This window comes from Callithrix jacchus, chromosome 12 (assembly GCF_049354715.1).
Source record: "Callithrix jacchus isolate 240 chromosome 12, calJac240_pri, whole genome shotgun sequence".
Lineage (NCBI taxonomy): Eukaryota > Metazoa > Chordata > Mammalia > Primates > Cebidae > Callithrix > Callithrix jacchus.
The window spans coordinates 39,782,559-39,802,626 of record NC_133513.1 but is presented as its reverse complement, the minus strand read 5'-3'; the positions used below and the strand labels follow the sequence as shown (position 1 = coordinate 39,802,626).

Here is a 20,068-nt window from a genome sequence, read left to right as displayed (position 1 = left end):
CCCACCTCTACTAAAAATACAAAAATTATCTGGGTGTGGAGGTGGTGAGGCAGGAGAATTGCTTGAACCCAGGAGGAGGAGGCTGCAGTGAGCCGAGATCATGCCACTGCACTCCAGCCTGGGAGACAGAGTCAGATTCTATCTGAAGTCAAAAAAAAGAAGAAGAAGAAGAAGAAGAAGAAAGCAAGCAAGGAAGGAAAGAAGGAAGGAGAGAGACAGGGAGGGAGGAAGGGAGGGAAGCAGGGAGGGAGGGAGAGGGAGAGACGGAGGAAGGGAAGGAGGGAGGGAGGGAGGGAGGGAGGGAGGGAGGGAAGGAAGGAGAGAGGAAGGGAAGGAAGGAGAGAGGGAGGGAAGGAGAGAGGGACGGAGGGAGGGAAGGATAAATTCCTAAGAGATATTGTCAGGTCAATCCCAGTTGCTTTTGTGGTAGGTTTACCAGTGGAGATCATGAAAAAGCCAAGGTTGCCTCAAGGCTGGCTTTTAATAAGGCGACTGACAGTCTCTAATAGTAGTCATGTGGGCTAGGTAGAAAGATGTGGTCAAGATAAAAACCCAACTGGTAGGTTAACTCACAGTAGTGTCATACGAAAAGGGCACAGGAGATGACTCAGTATCTCTAAAGTACTGGCCAATGCAATATGGTAGGAAAATAATGAGATATGAATTCACAGACACCACTGAAATGCAAATGAGAAACACCACATCCAAAATAATAAGTTAGCTCATTATGTTGCCAAATATAACTCAAGAAAAGTCAAACTTTTCTATACAGCAGCAATACCAATTTAAAAGCTACATGTATATGTGTGTGCATAGCAAGAGATAGTATATCGGCCGGGCACGGTGGCTCAAGCCTGTAATCCCAGCACTTTGGGAGGCCGAGGCGGGTGGATCACGAGGTCATGAGATCAAGACCATCCTGGTCAACATGGTGAAACCCCGTCTCTACTAAAGATGCAAAAAATTAGCTGGGCATGGTGGCACGTGCCTGTAATCCCAGCTACTCGGGAGGCTGAGGCAGGAGAATTGCCTGAACCCAGGAGGCGGAGGTTGCAGTGAGCCGAGATCGCGCCATTGCACTCCAGCCTGGGTAACAAGAGCGAAACTCCGTCTCAAAAAAAAAAAAAAAAAGGGATAGTATATCCTAATTACAATTATAAAATACCTAGAAGTAGGCATAATAAAAATGTTCAAGAGTCATGTGAAAAAAAGTTGTACTGAAAGACATTTAAAAAAAACACCCTGACTACATAAATGAATACAACAAGTTATTGGATAGAAACATTCCAAATCATAAAGATATCTAAGATGTATACGTGCACAACAAAGTAGTATAATAAGCTAATGAAATCCCAATCAAACCCCAACATAATTTTTACATAACTAGGTAAGTTGATCCTCAAGATCATCTTAAAGAAAACTAAATATATAAGAATAGCCAAGATAATTTTAAAAATGAGGATATTTGACCTATTCTATAATAATTAAAATAGTGCTATTTGGTAAAATATACAAATTTTTCATTTAAACATAGGGATTTAGCTTAAAAAATGTGACATTTCAAGCTAGAAAAATACTTCTTCAACAGTGTAGGGATAACATTTTAGCCTTTTGTAAAGAAAAAATAAATTAGCTACTATATACCTTATATAAAAAGACACATTCCAAAGAGATAAAGGAGTAAAGCTTTCTTTTAGTCATTAAAAATATTAGAGAAAAATATGGAAAACATTTTCATAAGCTTGGGGCAGGGGATCCTTTCCAGGATTCAATACAAAACCAAAGTACCACGTGCAATTTGTTGAATGTAAATTACACTTCAATATAAATTCCACTGGAAAAGAATGCCACAAAGGAAAAAATATCAAATTTGAATAAATAAATATCTCAAAATGTGAAATATATGGTAAAAGAAAACATAAACGAAGCAGAAAGAAAAGTAACAAATAGGAAGAAAGTTTTGTACCATATATAACGGCTAAAAAATTAATAATCATATATATACACACTCAACACACACACACATACACATATATAAAAAAAGACAGCAACCCAATTATTAAGGTTATAGCCAGGCAATTCACAGAATAAATAAACCATGTCTAAACATATGAAGAGATGCTCAACCTCACTAATAATTGAATACAACAACAGAAATTAAATTGCACTATATAGTATTGAATATAATAATCGAAATTAAAACAACAATGAAATATTTTTCCCGTCATTGTGATAAATAATGGAAAAAATTAATAATATTGATTGTTAAAGAGGCTTCAGGGAAAGACATTATCATGCAATGATAGAGTATATAATTGTAAAGTCTTTTCAGCAAAAGCATTTTGGCATTGTATATAAAAATGTTAAATATGCTTACCCTTAGGCCAGCAATTCCCTTTCCAGGAATGTAACAGATGTATTTGGAAAGACGTACAAGGATTTCACTGAAGCACTGTTTATGTTGGTGAAATTCTGGAAGATCCCTAAGTGTCTATCACTGCGGGAATGACTGGATGCAGTCTGATCTTGTCTCACTATATTATCAAGTAAGTTACAAACTAATACATGTAATGTCTACAACACTTATAAAGCAATACATGCACTATTGTTAAAATACAAGTGTATTTTCGTGTGTGTGTGTGTGTGTGTGTGTGTGAATGTCAATAGGAAAAAGATTTGAAAGATCTAAACCAAATTATTGACAATGATTATCTCTGGGGATGAGAGTGGAACTGGGGATATATTAAGTTGTGGGTGGGAGAAAGATAATTGCACATTTTAGTTTTTGCATTGATTGGTTCTTTTGTTTTGTTTTGTTTTGTTTTGTGAGACGGAGTCTCGCTCTTGTTATCCAGGCGGGAGTGCAATGGCATAATCTCGGCTCACTGCAACCTCCACCTCCTGGGTTCAAGCGATTCTTCTGCCTCAGCCTCCTGTGTAGTTGGGATTACACGCACCCGCCACCATGCCCAGCTAATTTTTGTAGTTTTGTAGAGATGGGGTTTCACCACGTTGGCCAGGCTGGTCTTGAACTCCTGACTCGTGATCCGCCCACCTCGGCATCCCAAAGTGCTGGAATTATAGGCGTGAGTCACCACACCCAGCCGACTCTTTTACGTATAATATTTTTGACATTATCCCTGTGCCACAGCAGCTTGAAAAACAATGACTACATAATGTTGTGTCTACAGTGCTAAAAACGGAAGTTACAAGACCTCACCAGTGGGAGAGCCCTCATGCCCAAAGAAGGCATTGATGGAAGAGGAAAGCTGAATCTAGGACCCCCAAAAATATGTATGATTGGAATAAGTCAAGAAAAAAGAGGTGAGGCATCCCAGAGAGGGTGACTACATCCACCAAGTCATGCCTACTTCAAGGTCATCCACAGCAACAGGTGCTAAGCCACTTGACAAAGAATATTTCATGCATTCATCAAGTATGTATTGAGGGCCAACTGTTTACCAGGCACTGTTGCAGGCATTCATTTTTATCATCAGCATCCTCAAAAAGCATATATGATTGTCAGAGAAATAGAACCAACACACTCAGAAATAATGTTTTACCAGCTATCTGGGCATTATTTAGCCTACTCAACACGTAAAATTAACCACATAAAATTGGTAGCTCTTATATAAACCAATTCATGGGAAAAGGCATTTTCAATGCTGGTGAGAGTATAAATATGCAAACTATTTTAGAAGTCAATTCACTTCTTGAAATTGTGTCCATCTTTAAATTGGGTAGACCTTTGGACATGGCAATTTTATTTCCAGGACTTTATGCCAAGGTCATGGAGATTTATTGACAAGGATTTAGAGCAGCTTTAAATGTCCAGTAACAATATGTAGGAAACTAAATTGTGGTCCATCTGCATGATGGAACATGATTCCATCATTAAAATTATGTTTTGGAAGCATATTTAACAAGGGAAAATGTGCACACTATTTAGTAATATCAGAAAAGCCAGTCACAAAGCACTCTTTACAGTAAGATTGAAATTAGGTTTTGAATTTATATTTGCATAAAATGCCTGAAAGGATTTGCACTGAAATGTTAAGTTGTGCCTGAGTAGAGATATGGTAAGTCATTTTTATTTTCTTCTTTAAACCCTTTCAGTAGTTTTCCACATTTTCTATAATTGAACTATATTACACTATATTACTTCTGCAACAGAAAACAACCAACATATGGAAATCAGGACAGATAATAAAAACCAACACTCCTAGGGCTCTTCTCTGTGCCAGGAGTCACTCTTTAAATACATCATCATGAGTCACCCTCCCTGTGCTGGGCAAGCTGCCCACAACAGGGAGATGAGGACAGGAGAGACAAGGCACCAGCTTTTCTTTCTGGGAGTTTATAGTGAGAGACAAGCAATTTTATCTCACATCAAGAACTCTGCAGGAAGGAGACCACATCTGTGGTGAAGGGCAAAGGATGAGGTAGTATTAGAAGGGAAATCCCAAGAAAAGTTTCCCTCTCTGCTGGATGGCTGGAGACTCCTGTTGAAAGGGAGGTAACATGAGCAGGTTAGAAAAGAGACCACGGACCTGGAGTGGGGGGCACTCCCAAACCCCCCTGAGAGATCCCGTTTGATATTCCAACCCAAAGGTATGTGCCCTCAGAACTTCTCATCCTTGTTCTTTGTTTTTGTTTTCCATATAAGGTGGCTCACACCTGTAAACCCAGAACTTTGGGAGGCCGAGACGGGTGGATGACCTGAGGTCACAAGTTCAACACCAGCTTGGGCAACATGGAGAAACCCCATCTCTACTGAAAATACAAAAATGAGCTGGCTGTGGTAGTACATGCCTATAATCCCAGCTACTCTGGAGGCTGAGGCAGGAGAATTGCTTGAAGTTGGGAGGTAGAGGTTACGGTGAGCCCAGATGGTGCCACTGGGTGACAGAGTGAGGAGACTCTGTCTCAAAAAAAAAAAAAAAAGGTGGAGATTTAGGAAAATTAGGCCCTTGGAGAGGGACAAGGCCCAGGGCCCCAGGAAAGGTGTTCTGGGAGGCTGGAGCCATGGGCATCTCCTGGCCCTGCCCAGGCAGCCAAGGCTTCACATAGTCCCAGCCTAAGGTGAACATGCTCCAACCCAAACAGGCTGTCTGGTTTCAGGTTATTTGCTTGCAGTAACCTTGCCTTAACTGCCTTGGAACAGTCCCCTGGAGGCCTACATAGAATGTTCTAGAAGGTATGGTCATTGCTTCCTAAGTTTTGAATCTTTCCATCAGCAAATCATAGCCCTGCCCAGGGGCTGAGGCAGAGCAGACATGGCAAGGGAGGTAGAGCTCTGCTGAGAGGGTAGAACCACTTCCGGGTGAGAGGTCAGAGAGGGGTGGGTGAGAGAAGTGGAGAGAGACAGAGAAATAAAGAGATATATGTATATAGAAAGAGACACAGAAGGAGAGAGACAGAGACACACACACAGAGAAAGAGACAGAGATACAGAGACACAGATAGACACGGAGCGAGAGAAGAAAAGACAGAGAAACAGTGACAGAGAGAAACAGAGGGAGAGACAGAGATACATAGAAAGACACAGAGGGAGAAAGACAAAGACACAGAGAGACACAGAGGGAGAGAGAGAGACAGACAGAGACACACACACGGAGAGAGGGAAGGAGAGAGAGACAGAGAGACACAGAGGGAGAAAGAGAGACAAAGAGAAAGACAGAAGAATAAAGAGACAGAGAGAGAGACAGAGAGACAGAGGGAGAGAAAGACAGAGAGAGAAAGAGAGAGATAGAGGAAAGAGGAAGAAGGTAAGGGGAGCTGAGAAGGGGAGGACCAGGGCAGGAAAGTGGGGGAGCAAGAGAGCAAGAGAAGAAGGGGGAAGAGATCCTTATTTCCAGTGAAGTCTTAAAAACTACCTCATGTATTTGGAGCAAGTTCTCAAACAAATGGTCTAGACTGAACCCAGCTTCACTCACTGAAATGAGATTCACATTGACCAACAAGCTACATGACTGTGCTTACCTAAAGGCAGCAAACCTTTTTATATATTTTATTTGGCAGGGTGTCATTGCTGCCTAAAGATTTAGTCTATGACTCTAGAATACACTGACACAAAGACCAAAAACAACACTATTCACACACACACACACACACTCATACACACCCCATATATATATAAGATATATATATACATATGATATATATATATGATCTTGTGTTTCAGAGCCAAGTGATATTTGCAGAGGGTTCTCGGCTCAGCCCTTGACGATCTGATGTATTTATGTTTTTTGTGTGAAAATAATAAACCAATAGTCATTGGTTTTCTTGAATTAATTTTCTTAAGTAGAAAAATTACACATTCTAGTTAATATATCATTCTGTGCTTATGAACATTACAACAAGCAAACTGCAAACTCCAAAAACAAGTAACATTGAACTACTGTAAAGAATCTCTATATAAATTATTTTATTCCATGTCCCTTATTTATATAAGACATTAAAAATACTTTTCACAACTAAGTTTTGTCCTTTAAAAAGGCTTATCAAAACAACATCACTCAGGCCTTGAATACAATGTTATATGTGTACCATTAAGTTAGACCCTTTTTCGTATTTGAGACTATCAGCTGAACTCTGTGATCCTCTTGATCTTGCGCCAAACTAAATTCAATTTCAAAGCAATCGAAGGCATCATTTAGTGCACAGTAGAAAGTCTTACTAAAATTGCCAGAGTTGTCTTTCTGAATAGAAACTTTGGTCATAAAAAAATGACAGCCCCAAAAGATGGCACTTGGTAGCTGAGATGTTCCAGAAACGCTGCGCATCCCTCCTATCTGTCTTTAGGAAGGGAGGGCTACCCCTGGTCCTCTGCCCACTTCCTCAGGAATTTCTTGGCAAGCTGTTGCCTAAGCTTGGATCAGTTCCACTTGGCAATTAGCCTGCCCTACTCCTAGGCCTGACGACTCACAGCAAGACTTCCCAACGCCTGCCTCTCCATGGGTGCCCAGCACCCCAGCCAAAGCCATCAAGCCTGCACGGACCTGGGTGGGAGGCTGCACACTGACATAGATGCTCTCCTTAGCCAAACTACAGCCAGGATCCTCGAGGCCTTTTGTCGACTAAGCCTCAACCTCGGCCTAGAGACTCCAACAAACACTAACATAGTCTCGAATGACTCAAGGCCGTACACCTCTGCCAGGGATGACCCTCTAAAAGTGCCTGCCTGAGAAAACTCAAGGCTGCCAAAAGCAGTTACTGCTTGTTCCAGCCAACACCTGAAGACAAAACCCTTGTCTCCTCATCTCTGTGGGAAGCTAGAAGCCGAATTTGCATAAAAACCTTAGCAAGTCCAGATGGGTTCCACATGAGCCAAACACCCTCCCTACTGCTTTGACTCTACTCAGAGTCCCCACCCCACTCACACCCACCCTCACTCATTCTCCTTTGAAAACAACCAGTCACATCTGCACAAATCAAAGTTGAATCCAGTTCATGCCAGGCTCTCTTCTCTACTCCAATAGCTACTGCTGAATAAAATCCACCCTGAACCGTTTGACCAGGGTCCAGCTTTGTTGACCCTTGACAGCAATACAGCCAGGGCAACTTCAGACACTTAAGCGGCTTTGCCCAGAGGGTGGGCTGGGCCATGCTGGGCCAGGCTTGTGGTCCTTTCTGTTCTCACTTCTGTGTCTACACAGCACTTTAGCCACTGTCCAGGTCAAGATCTACCCTCACCCCATGGCATGACTCATGTCTGTGGTCAACAGAGGCCCACAAGATATGTTCTAGTGCAACAGAGCCAACCTGGGGGCCCCGGTGGTGGTGGCTGCAGAAGGGGTCCTGCTCCCCGACCACTTCTCCCCAGGGAGACGGGACCCTCACCTCTCATTTCTGTGGCTGAGGAGCCGTTGGACCAGGCCGTCCACTTGTTCCTGTGCTTGCTGATTTCCTGGACTTTGCAGACATAGTGCCCTTGGTCCGAGGGCTGCAGTGTCAACACAGAGAGCCTGTAGAGCACCCCACGCTGCTCCTCCAGCAGGCGCAGCCTCTGCCGGTTGGCGCTGCGGCTGAAATTCCCGTAGTACTGCACCACCCGGAGCTTGGTCATCTTCACCATCAAGACCTCCTGGGAGTTGGAGGAGTGTGCAAAGAACCAGCGCACAGCCAGCAAGCTGTCCTTCCGCCTCTTCTGGGAGACGTGGCAGAGGAGAGTGGCATTCTCCCCCTCCAGGTAGTCAACCACGGGCCCCGGGGACACAGTGACATTGAGGGCTGCACAGACCTCTGCAGAGAAAAAGGGGAGAGGAAAGGATGAGGAGAGCCCCAGGTCCCTCTATGGACAGTCCACAGTCCAGAAGCCGGGAAATGCCTCCATGTATTGGGCGTCCTGGACTTTGCAGATGTAATACCCTGCCTAGCCACAGAGGCAGGTGGCCCCTTGCCTCTCCAGAGGAGGGGCTTTTCTGGGGGTAAGCCTCTGTGGGCCCCCACTGTCTCATCTATGGGACCACCCTGTCCATATGGGATGCTAAACGATGACCTCGTGACCCAGAAGTATTTTTCAAAATTTTGTTATTAGTTGCTGGACATTTAAAATTCAGATTTCATGTAAAAGATTTAGATTTTTGGAATTTCTTAAAAATGTCCAGCCCACATCAGATCCCCCACCACTCCCCACACCTCACCCCCTGGCCTGCTTTAATGTTTTGTCCCTGGTCTGATGTCAGATATGCTGTGGGTGGGAGTCGCCCTGGGGCAGGGCGACCCCTGGGCAGTGCTGCAGGGAAACAAGGAGGAAAGAGGAAAAATAGATCAAGCAAGATGTGAATATTTGACAAGGGGGCTGTGGGGCTGCAAGCAGGTGGCCTTTGCCAAGGGTTGGGGAAGGGTGGTAGATAAAAACTATTCTTCATCCTAAAAATCCAGGCAATAGGTCATCCTCCTATACAGCTTCCACTATTGATTTAATAACTCAACACCTCAAGACAGATGAATTTGAGGGTAATTTTCCCTTAATTTTCTTCTCATCTCTCAGAAGACAAGCACTAGCCCACAGGATACTCAAGGGTAATTCCATGAATCTTGACATCATCACACCCATAAAGTCCCTTTTGTCATACATGCTTCCATTCACAGGTCTAGCCTGTGATTAAAACACCCAAGTATTTGATATCTATGGAAATGAGCTCAGAAGAAAAGGGTTAAGGCTCAGCTGGACTCTCCGCTAGATGGGTATGAGGTCTACGTCTGCAGTGATGCAGGACAAAGCCAGCCTGGGAGACACTTAGGACCACAGACTAACGTGTAGCCAAAGGAGAGACCCGCTCTGGTAGTAATCCTGTTGTCATCAGAAGACCCTCCTGCAAGGCAAAAGAAGAGGAATTGGCCCCACCATTTCCCCTGCATCTTGCCCACCTGGTGGGCACCTGGCCCATAGGCCATGTTAAATTAGTCGGAAGGCATTCCTTCCTCACTGCTGAAGCCCTGTGTGAAGTCCACACAGCTCTCATGGCAGGAGCTCCCTGGTGAGGAATGCAGCAGCTGGGGACACCAGCTGACCCGGCTCCAACAGCTGCCAGGGGTTGGGCAGGCAGAGAGCAGCAAAGATGTGGCAGCTGACTTCCAGAACTGAAGTCCAGCCCCATCCCGCCCCCAAATGCTCCCCAGTGGAGGCCAGGAGAGCTGAGGAAGGCAGGAAATTGAAACAAGATGGGTGGGATGAGAGTGCAGCCGGGACCCCACGCCCCAGACTCCTCCCATTAACACTACACGGAGGAGGGATTATATATAGTGACTGAAACCAGAAGGACATGCCAAGTGCTCCAGTCCCCATGGAGGCCAGATTCCATCCTGGAGGCAAGCTAGTAATCCTTCCACTTCTGCGGCTCAGGGTAGGGTCAGGGACTCCCGGGGAAAGGGAAAGGACTATACTCTAGCCTCCCAGGATGAACCCTCATTGTTTCTCTATCGGCACATCTCCCTGCCTTCATTTTGCCCCATATTCTTTTACAAATGACACAAGCCTCTGTTTCTTCCACTGAAGTGCAAAGACCTTGGTTATGGGTTGAATTGTGTCCTCCCAAAACTTGTTTGTGGAAGCTTTAGCCCCAGGACCTAAGAATGGGACTGTATTTGCAGATAGAGTCTTTAAAGGAGATCATCAGGATCTCTCATGATACTACCATGAGGTGGGCCCTCATCTAGTATCAATGGTCTTTACAAGAAGAAGAGATGAGGGAGGACACAGACGTGCAGAGGGAAGGCAATGTAAAGGCACAGGGAGAAGGCGGCATCTGCAAGCCAAGGAGAGAAGCCTCTGGAGAAACCAGCCTTGCCATCACCTTGATCTTGCATTTCCGGATTCCAAAATGTAACAGTACATTTCTGTTGTGTAAGTCCCTCAGCCTGTGGTACTCTGTTACCACAGCCTAAGCACACGAATCCAGCCCTGTTCACAGCAAGCTTCATTCCAACCCTCTACCTGTCACCTTCAGTACCAGGAGGTAGGTGGCATGGTTGCAACTGTGATGGCCACGGACCCCAACAAGTCTGAAAGCTTTGCCGGAGGACACAAGCCGTTCAGGTTGTGGGATTCATGTGCCTGTGACAAGCCTTCTCAGCAAAGCAGGGTGCCTTGAGTAACATTCTTCTCCTCCCCAGCCCTGGAGATCGCTGCCTGAAACCCAGCAAAGGTGGCACATGTATCCAGGAAACTGTGAGATGTGGCAAGGCAGGAGGAAGGACAGGGAATGCAGGTAGGGCACCCAGGGGCTGGCAAATGTGACTCAATTGAGTTTATTTCAATAGTAAGAGAAAGGGAGCCTTTTATCTCCCCCTGCAGTTATTAGGACCACAGGGCTCAGCAGAGGGAACGCCAATGGCAATCAGAGGACAGGACAGTGGGAAGCAGGTGCACCAACGTCCAAAGGCAGAAGACAGGGTGCAGGGTCCCCAGAAGTACAGGCTCATCCCTCTGGATCTCAGTCTGAATGACAGTCCCTGCAAGCCTGGCACATCAGAGGGGCAGCCTGAGCAATCAAAGGCCATGCCAGCCATCAGGCATGACCTGATGGTGTCACTCTCCCCCTCCTCCACCAGGTCGATGAGGCAGACAAACAGGGCAGATCCGCCCTCTCCTGGGCTAGGAAAGATAGGCAAAGTCACTCTGACTCAAAGAAGAAATTAACTTCTTGTTTTGTGATCCTGTGTTACGGAGATTTGAGGTGAGAGGTAGACCCACTGTCCCCCTCCCCATGTACCTCTCCACTCACAGTTCTTGCTTCTTCCAGCTTAAGCCTCATGCAGTAGATACATTGTGAAGAAAAAAACATTCCTGACTTTGTACAGCAGGGAGTCCAGTGGGTAAGGCAGCCACTCATTGAAGAAAAGACATGGGAGAACATAACTACAGTGTCACGGACCACAGAGAAAAAGTGCAGCGTTTAAGAAAATCATGGCAAGATCCTAATCTAAACTTTGGGGTCAGGAAAGGGACTCTGGGGATGTGAGCTTCAGCTGAAGACTCAGTTGGAGTTAATGAAATAAAGTTCAAGGTAGCAACAAGGAGTGATCTTCTAAGGAGGGAGCCCATCTCTGCAAAGGCCCTGAGGCAGAAGGCACCCAGTACAGGATGGAAATGGAAACGTCAGTGCATCCTGGTGAACTGTACCCCACTATGGCCCGAGAGCCACCCCTGCCAACATAGGGGCCTCAGAAGGCATTCCCAATCAAGGTCCCCAAGGCCACTTCTAGAAGAAGGAATATAACAAAACTGGTAAGAAGGAGACTGATACAAACAGAGGGGTGGGATTCCTGCTGCACCGAATCCCCTATCTCCAACAAGTGCATGCTCCAGGACTTGGTAGTGCTGGGTACCACACAGGGTGAGCACTGGATGTTCATGGTCCCAGGCCTTCCCAGGTAGCTGGGGAGAAATGACGAGACACAGAAGCAGTGGCTTGGTTGGCTTGGTGGACCTGGATGAAGAGCCAGAAGCTGGCATCTGACAGAGCCAGGCTGGAAACCTGATTCTGTTAGGTGTGAGCCTCCTGGAGTTTCAGTTCCCCATCCAAAAAATGGGGAAATGATGCCTTTCACAGTAAGTATAGGCTCCAGTGCAAAAACACCTTTAAAACACAGATATAGTTTGCATGCCCTGAGACTGGGGAGGTGGGGGCAATAGAAAGTGACATGCACACTGTCCTGTGAGTACAGTGGGCTTTGTGGGTCCACGACCTGCAGCCACACAGGACCCCATGCTTGGAAGGTCTTACTCCCCCAGCTTGGTTTCATCTCTGCCATTGATTTTTTGAAATTGAAATACATTTTAATGAGGAGCCCCACATTTTCATTTGACACTGGATCCCACAAGTCATGTAGCTGGTTATGTTTGTAGATGAACCTCAAATTCCTGTGGACAGATTTAAGGTGTCTAATCCCCTTGTTTACATTTGAATAGTGTCACAAAAAGGACTAATACAACTCTGAAAACAGCCTAGAAGGACATCCATGTAGCTGAATAGGACAACCTGCTCATTGTGAAGTGGAAGCTGGCCGCTTCCAGGTGCAAGGGAGCAGGGACCGCTAACAAAACAAGGCACCAGCCTCACCTGGGATGCAGAGGTGGGCACAGTCCTTCGGTCTGAGCAAGCCAGGGATGTGCTGGTGGCTTTGTTCCTCCCACTTCCTCTCTGCCTGAAGAAACTGCACCCACTCACCTCAGGGAGACCAGAGCCTCTAAGTTTATAAGGAATGCAAACTATCAGTACTGATCAGCAGCAGTGAGCTCTCTTATTAAAAGGATAGTCTGAATTCATACAGCTAAATCTCTGAAAGAAACACTATTGTACTACTTAACAGTCCTTGGCACCAGGAGCCAGTGTTTACCGAGCGCTAAGCAGAGGTGATACTAGACCTAGCCCATGGACTGATTCATTCACATTAGCCCATCACCTGAAAATAGCTCCATCCAGGATAAAAATATCACCTTGCCCAATGATAGAGGCTAATACCTGCCGGGTACAAACCCTACGCCCTTTAGATGCATTTTCTCAATTTACCCTGATACTCTGTTCATTCCCATTTTATAGACAAAAGGACTGAGGTACAGAGAGGCTAAGCCCTTGTTCAAGCTCACATAGTAAGTGGCAGAGCTAGAATTCAATCCTAAGCGATCTGGCTTCAAAGACAGCTCAGCCACCACTCCAGACTACAAATATGCTATAGGAAATATATTGTCTGTCAGTTTTCTTTCCTGTAAACTGAGACATGGGTGACCACTTGGGTCCTGCTCAGTCCCAAAATGGAGAGGTAGAAAAGTGCAGCGATTAGGAAGCTGGGGATTTATGTATAAAGTGGGTCTGCCAGCCCCTCCCAGCAGGATCGTGGTGAGGAGTCATGAATGAAGCACTTAGAAGAGTGGGTGACGCACAGAGAGTGTCCCACAAGCAGGAGCTATTATCATTCCCCAGGGCTGACCCTGGGCGCAGCCAGGGCGGACCCTAAAGAATCCTGAATTCCAGCTCTCAAGATTCCCGAGGACTCCTGGAAACATGAGAATGCCCTTGATCCCCACCAAAAGCCAATCTCTGGGACACCCACTCTGACAGCTTCTTCAATTAGGAAGGTGATCATGGAGCCTGGGAGAGGAAGGACCATTGGCTACTGTCTACTCCACGGAGGCCACGAGAACTTGCTCTGCCCACAATCCAAGTCAAACTTCTCATCATTTTTCCAGCCAAGACGGTGACAACTGGGAAATGTCGCGCAGCAAGGACATTTAGGTTCACTGGGAGCCTGGCTTCACTCACAGCTGGGGGACTGTGGGTGGACTTCTTCCCACGGTTAGCCAAGTGCCTCTTCCTCAGACTGCAATCTAGGGAGTGATGCTGGCTCAAATGCCAGCTCTATCACTTGGTAGTTGGATCACTCTTGGAAAATTACCTACTTCAGAGCATCAGTTCCCTAATTTTCAAAAACAATGGCAACACAGTTTAGTGGTTATCGACACAGAGCCTAGAGCCAGGCTTCCTGGGTTTAAATCCCAGCTCCACCACTTACAAGCCTAGTGACTTAAGGCAAGTCCGTTCATGGGCCTGAGCCTCAGTTTCTTCATCTATAAAATGGGGATAATAATAGCACTTCCTTCAGAGGTTATTGGTGAGATTAAAGTTAATGTTTTTTTTTAAATACTTGGATATATAAACGTGTTGTAGTCATTATTCCTTGGAAGTGTTGTGATTAAATGAGCTAGGCCCAGATAGGCACTTAGGGAAAGTGACCATCGATACCTGTATGATTGCTGTTATTCAAGCCAGTAAGGCCACTACTACCCTGGAGCAGTGGACAGGGCTCTGGGCAACAAAGAGAGAAAATTCTTCAGCCCCTTCCAAGTGGGAGCAGTAAAACCCGAATGAAAGCCACTAGTGTGGACCAAGAAGCTGTTCTCAAGCAGGGTGCTGGTGGGAGAGGCGTCGCTGCATCTAGCCGTGGATGCCCCTCTCACCAGGCCTAGTCACCTCCACAGGCCCACGAGCAAGTCCCCATTTCCCACCTCCGGGCCAGGGCAGATCCAGTCCCTCCTGACTTGTCTTCCAAGTAACTCTCCAAAGAGAGTAAAAGGGAAGTTGCTGGTCTGAGGAACCTGCCAAGAGTTGTGTGTCCTGAGTGCCCTGGAAAGAAGGAAAGCGAACCACCAACTTGGGCTTCGCTCTGCTGCATCCCCCCTCGGGGCCTGCCGCTGGGAAGGACGCGCGGTTGCTGCCAGAGTGCCCAGACCCGGGCGAGGTCGGGACCGGGACCGCCCTCCGGGGAGGCGTCCTCCGAACCCGGGGAGGGGTCGCCGTGCCCCCCAGACCCGCGGCGAGCCCACCGGAGCGCGCCGGCGACAGTGACAGCGCAGTCCCCGGCCCGCGCCCGGAGGCGGTGGGGCCTCCCCACAAGGCCCGGAGCCCGGGTCTCCCCAGCGCGGCCGACTGCCCCCACCGGCCCCGCGCCCGCCCGGCCCCGCGGCGCTTACCCGGGGCCGGAGCCCGCGCCAGCAGCGCGGCCGCCGCCAGTGCCAGCAGCCGCATCTCCCCGCCGCCGCCCGGCGCTGTGACGCGGGAGAGCGCCGCCGCCTGGCCCGGCTGCCGCCAGCCCGCCCCGCGCCCCCGCCCGCTCCCGCGCCCGCCCCCGGCCCGCCCCTCGGACTGCCTGCCACGCTGGGCTGAGGCTGCTGGGTCCCGAGGCCCGCACCGGGCGTGGGAGCCGCAGCGCGATGGGTTCAATCCAGTATCTTCGCCGTCACTTTCATCAGCCCCATTTCCCAGATGAGAAGACTGAGGTTCTGCAAGGGTGATCGCTGGTGACTTGGAGAGCACACAGCTGCAATGAGACCGGCGGTCCCCTGGCTACAGAGGCGGTCATTCCTAAGGGGAGGAGGGATCTGGGAGCCAGGGGGTGGGGACGCTTCTAGGGAACCTCTGGCCTGAGACTCACCTGCTGGCTGTGGGCCTCCTACGCTCACTCCACAGGACCCTCGGGAGCCAAGGAGAGAAGCCCCTTCTGCTGCTCGGAAATGGAGGGCAGGGTCCGAGGTGCTGACCCTTGGAAAACTAAGAGGGTCCACACAGACCAGCCCAGAATATGTGGAAACTATTAAGAAAAAAATGCCTATTGACGTTGCCCTCAGCCAGGCCTGGGCTAAAGTGTTTTTCCCTATGCTACTGAACCCGGCCACCGTCAGGCCCTGGGACAGACAGTTCCAGAATCTCCAAATGCCTCAGTTTCCTGCACCTGTACAATGGGGAAATGGGCCCACCCCTCCTGGGGTGTGTAGGAAGACCAAGTGACACCATTCCCGTTAAGGCATTGCCCTAGAACCCAATTCGATAATGTCAGCAACCACTATTGTTGTAACTATAGATAAGGAAGCAGAAGCAGCCACTTGAAGGAGATCCAGGTCACACAGCCACAGAGCCCCATCACTCTGAGCCAATGCCTGATCTCTTTGCCACTGTTCTAAACTTAGGGTCTGAGCCTAGCCCATCTCTAAGCAAGAAAAGTGCTATTAGATCTATTCTATGTGTGTTTATCAGGAGAGAACTTTGTGGAGTTCCAGTGAGGGGTAGCAGCAGCTAGCAGGTGGGCCCTGGTTGGGAGTGGGTCCCTGGAGGAGGAGACAGTGCCCTCATCTCCTTCCCTCTAAGGGAGTGAGGAGGTGGCAGTGGCATGGAAAGAGTGTGCTGCTTACTAGTGTGAGCCCCAGGGCATTCCCCAGAGGAACCATCCCCTTCAGGCACCCTAGACCAGTGGGTGCAAAGGCTCTGTGACCTCTCTGAACCCAGGTACTTCCTGAGGTCTCTGGGCCCTATGGGATCTTCCAGCTGGGAGGCTCATCTGTGGAACAGAGTCCTGCAGAGACTGGACTGACCATCAAGGCAGCCAAGCTGGGGAAAGCAGCCCCATCTATCATTTGGGTTGGTAGAAGGGCCTGGGAGCTGATAGTGAGCTGACAGCAAAGGTGCTTGGGTGTGATGCCAAGGACAAGAAGTGAGGACTAGAGCTGGGGTCAGACAGACTCCTGCAGCCCAGAAATGCAAACATTCCTATGAGGTTTCCAGACTGACGTTTGGAAATCACTTTGCATGCTTGAGCAAATGAGCCTCACATCCCATCCACGTGATGTCCTAGGCCTCATTTTACAATTAGCCAATTCAGGCTCAAAGAAGACCAGAGACCTGTGCAAGTTTCTGTGGGGCACCAAATGTCTGCACTGGGAACTTGGACTCTGACTGCACACTGTTGACTCAGCCCTAGAGCCTGCGGCAGTGCTTGGCAGACTAGGGAAGGATGTCTGAAGAGGAGCACTGTTTCTGAAAGTGGACCAGCAACCTGCTCTGGCCCGGCAACAGCCTTGGATCCTGGAGCAGCGTAACCTCTCCGAACTTCATTTGTTAAGTGAAGGTGACACATGTAAAATGACATCTTGACATGGATGTACTAAGCAGCTAGACAGGTGGCAGGGCCATCTGGTGTCCTTGGTAACCTCCCACCTCAACCTGTTGCTCTCAATTTACTCTCCCAGTTGGTGGAAAGCAGAAGGGATCCCTTAGATGTGTCGGCCACCCTTGGAGGAGGCAACTCGTGCTTTGGTCATTGCATATTTCTAAATATCCAACTCTCATTGCAAAATGAAGCAGAAATTCAACCTTGCCACCCTTGACTTGCTTCGTCTTTGCCAAAACTGGGTTTGTGCTGGAGATTTGAGGCTAGAAAGTACTTTTCTTGTACTTCTGCGACAGATAAACACTGTGCTGATTTTACAACTGTGTGCGCTGTCGCTACTTTTCAGCTCCCCAAATAATCTAGCTAATCATCTTGTAAGACCTTTGCTGCATGAACTTAGGAACAAGGGAATATACTCAACTACCAGGGGAGACAGAGCCAGTGACCCGGATAAGACTTAGCATTTCAGCTGTTCTGTACTACATTGGCAAAGGCCTTCCAGATCATTTTTTTATCCCTCCTGCCTGCTCACTCATTCTCAAGCTTAGGACCACTTGCAAATCCTCCACAGACTGCTTTGTCCCCTACCTGGCTCTATCAGGTCTGACTTTCTACTGAATTAGGAATAAAATATAATCCAATTTTTGTTATTTACCTTGTAAAAAGTATTTTTTATTTGCCTAAATATTTGTTATTTACCTTATAAAAAGACGGGTGTTCAAACCATTCTAAAACTGATCCATATTCCTGTGGACAGTAAGCCATGTGGAGAGCCTACTCAACTAATCCTGGACTCTACCAGTTGCTGCTGAAAGAATCTTAGAAATCCAGATTCTCTCAAATAAGTGCATTCCTTTATCACCTGGCAGGCTGGGGCTTTTCCTTTTTCGTTATCCAGTTGTTTGTTAGAATGTGGGTCAGAGATGGAAGAGTCTGGCATGGTTTTGTAATGGACTTTGCGTACAGCAAATACATCCCTGAACCAAGACCACCGAGAAAAAGCAAACACCCCTCTTCTACGGTGTTTAGCAGATGTCCATGTGTTACTTTTTCAATCTAGATTTCTAAAAGTACTTTTGAATATTTGCTCCTCCATATTGTTCACAGGCATTTTACAGCCAAAAGCAGTCAGCTACATGCTTGAATTGCCACTAAAAGAGAGTGAATAGATTTCACTCCAGACAAAAGAGGTTTTCAGCTGTGACTGAGAGAGCAGGGAAAGGATGAGAAAAAAGGGAGATCGAGGTTACAGACAATGCACCCATCCAGTCAGAAGGAAATGCCTAAAGCCCCTGCGGTATGCAGCTTGCATGAAACCTGCCGCACCGTCTTCCCCCTGCACCACTGGGGAAGGAGTATGGAGTGCACTGTTTTTCCTGAAATGTAAAGAAATGTGAAGCTGCAGACCTGACAGGATGTCTATAGAGAAATAGCTTCTAACCGACCTCGTAGGTGACCCCAATAGATGAGCGTGACTGTGAGCTGATGCCAAGGGCTCTGCAGGCCGGCTGGATGCAGCAACCGGGACGAGCTCCCAGGAAACGGAAAGACATGTCCCCAGATTCCTAGAAGGCTCCAGATGGAGGGGATTGGAATGAGGGGGGGACTAGGAACTGAACAGTTGTCTATAAAACTGACCACGAGGAGAACATTTTAGAACTGGCCCCTGATGTACAGGACTAAAAATCTCAGTCCACGCCTTCTACTTTCATTGAACATTCAATGAGTGAAAGATAGACTGAAGAACTGTTCAGAGTAAAGGAGGTGAAAAAGACTTATCAAGTAAATGTATGATCCTAGATCCTTGATGCAGAGCCAGGAAAAAATTCCTAAAAAAGGACATTATTGGTAAGACTGGTGAATTTTGAATATGCATGGACTATATTGTATCCTACATACCTTTTCTGAGTGTGGTTATAAAAGAGAATGTGTTCACATTTGTTCTTAGGCAATCCACACTGAAGTATTTGGTGTTAATTGAGTGACTATAAATTACTCTTAAATGGGTCAGCAAAAATAACAAGTTTATCTGTAATATGTATTATATAATGAATATATGGAACGAGAGACAGAGACACAAGGAGAGAGAGGCAAATGGAAAGAGCAGGTAGGTCTTGATAAAGCGCATATGGAATTCATATACCATTCTCACGATTTCTGTAAGTTTTCAGTTTTTTGCAAAAGAAAACTTAAAACTGAAAGCTTGTTTATGACTTTTAAGCTATTTTAATGTTTTCATATATCTGCTGCTCATAAGCCTCATATAATTATTAATCAATCTCATGCATATTGCATTATTTCATCTACTGTAAGGTACTAGTAGTTATAAAGTGCTTCCTCCCCATTTTAAAGATGTTACAGGAAAATACAGTTCCGATGCTGTGAATTCAAGCAGAAGACTTAGACTTCAGGGAAATTCCCATTCTGGATTCTTAATAACTTAGAAATAAAGGAATAAGACATCTGTAAGTCCTCTACAGAGTCACAAAGACTCCCAGCTTGGAGCAAGTCTAGACCAAAAGTGTTACAGAAGCAACGGATTGTACCTGAAGTCTGGGATGAGCTAGTCTGACTCAGGTGGCAGTTTGACTCCCATGGAGGTAAAGGCATCAAGCTCTATCAGCACGCAACTGCTGTAAGGCTCTGACTCAATTCCCGGCACTTGGTGTGAGAGCCCATCACCCTACAGGAGAATCTGAATGGCATTCAATACCATATTCACAGAAGAGGCTAATTGGTTTCATAAACGCCCATAGTCACATTAATGTTGTTAGAGTTTTGTTGCTGTTTGTAATTGTGTGTCTTTAATTTATACATTTGTTTTTTGTGTTGGACTTGTAAAGCAACTATAAGCTTAGCTCTTTGTGTTTGCGCTGCTTTATTTCCACAACAATAATTTAAGTCAACAGGGGCTCCATAGGAATGCTACTTGGCCTTTGAAAAGAATGGAACTCAAGTTTGCCAAACATTGCTTTAGGAAATTCTCTCTCTTCCCAAGACCAATGGCACCCAGCTCAGTAGTCCTGGGGAGTGTGCTTGGAGGGGCTGCAGCAAGTCCAGCAGCAGAGGGTACATAAGCCCGCAGGAGTCAGGCATCATTTGTGAACCTGATATGCTCTGC

General features: G+C 46.8%; 1 protein-coding gene across 2 annotated transcripts in view; it reads right to left on the bottom strand.

Moving 5' to 3' along the window:
* The window catches only part of VSTM4 (V-set and transmembrane domain containing 4), a 96,311-nt gene extending 81,242 nt beyond the window's left edge, over positions 1-15,069 (bottom strand). Inside the window, exons 1-3 of one of the 2 annotated variants that reach the window (XM_035267706.3) lie at positions 14,978-15,069; positions 7,843-8,244; positions 2,856-4,502 (exon numbers count right to left, since the gene is read on the bottom strand). In XM_035267706.3, coding sequence (XP_035123597.1) covers positions 4,390-4,502; positions 7,843-8,244; positions 14,978-15,032 — 570 coding nt within the window. In that variant the 5' untranslated portion in view covers positions 15,033-15,069 and the 3' untranslated portion in view covers positions 2,856-4,389. Of the gene's footprint in view, positions 1-2,855; positions 4,503-7,842; positions 8,245-14,977 lie in introns of those variants that run through there. The other variant, XM_035267705.2, reaches the window with a different exon arrangement.
* Positions 15,070-20,068: the final 4,999 nt, after the last annotated feature.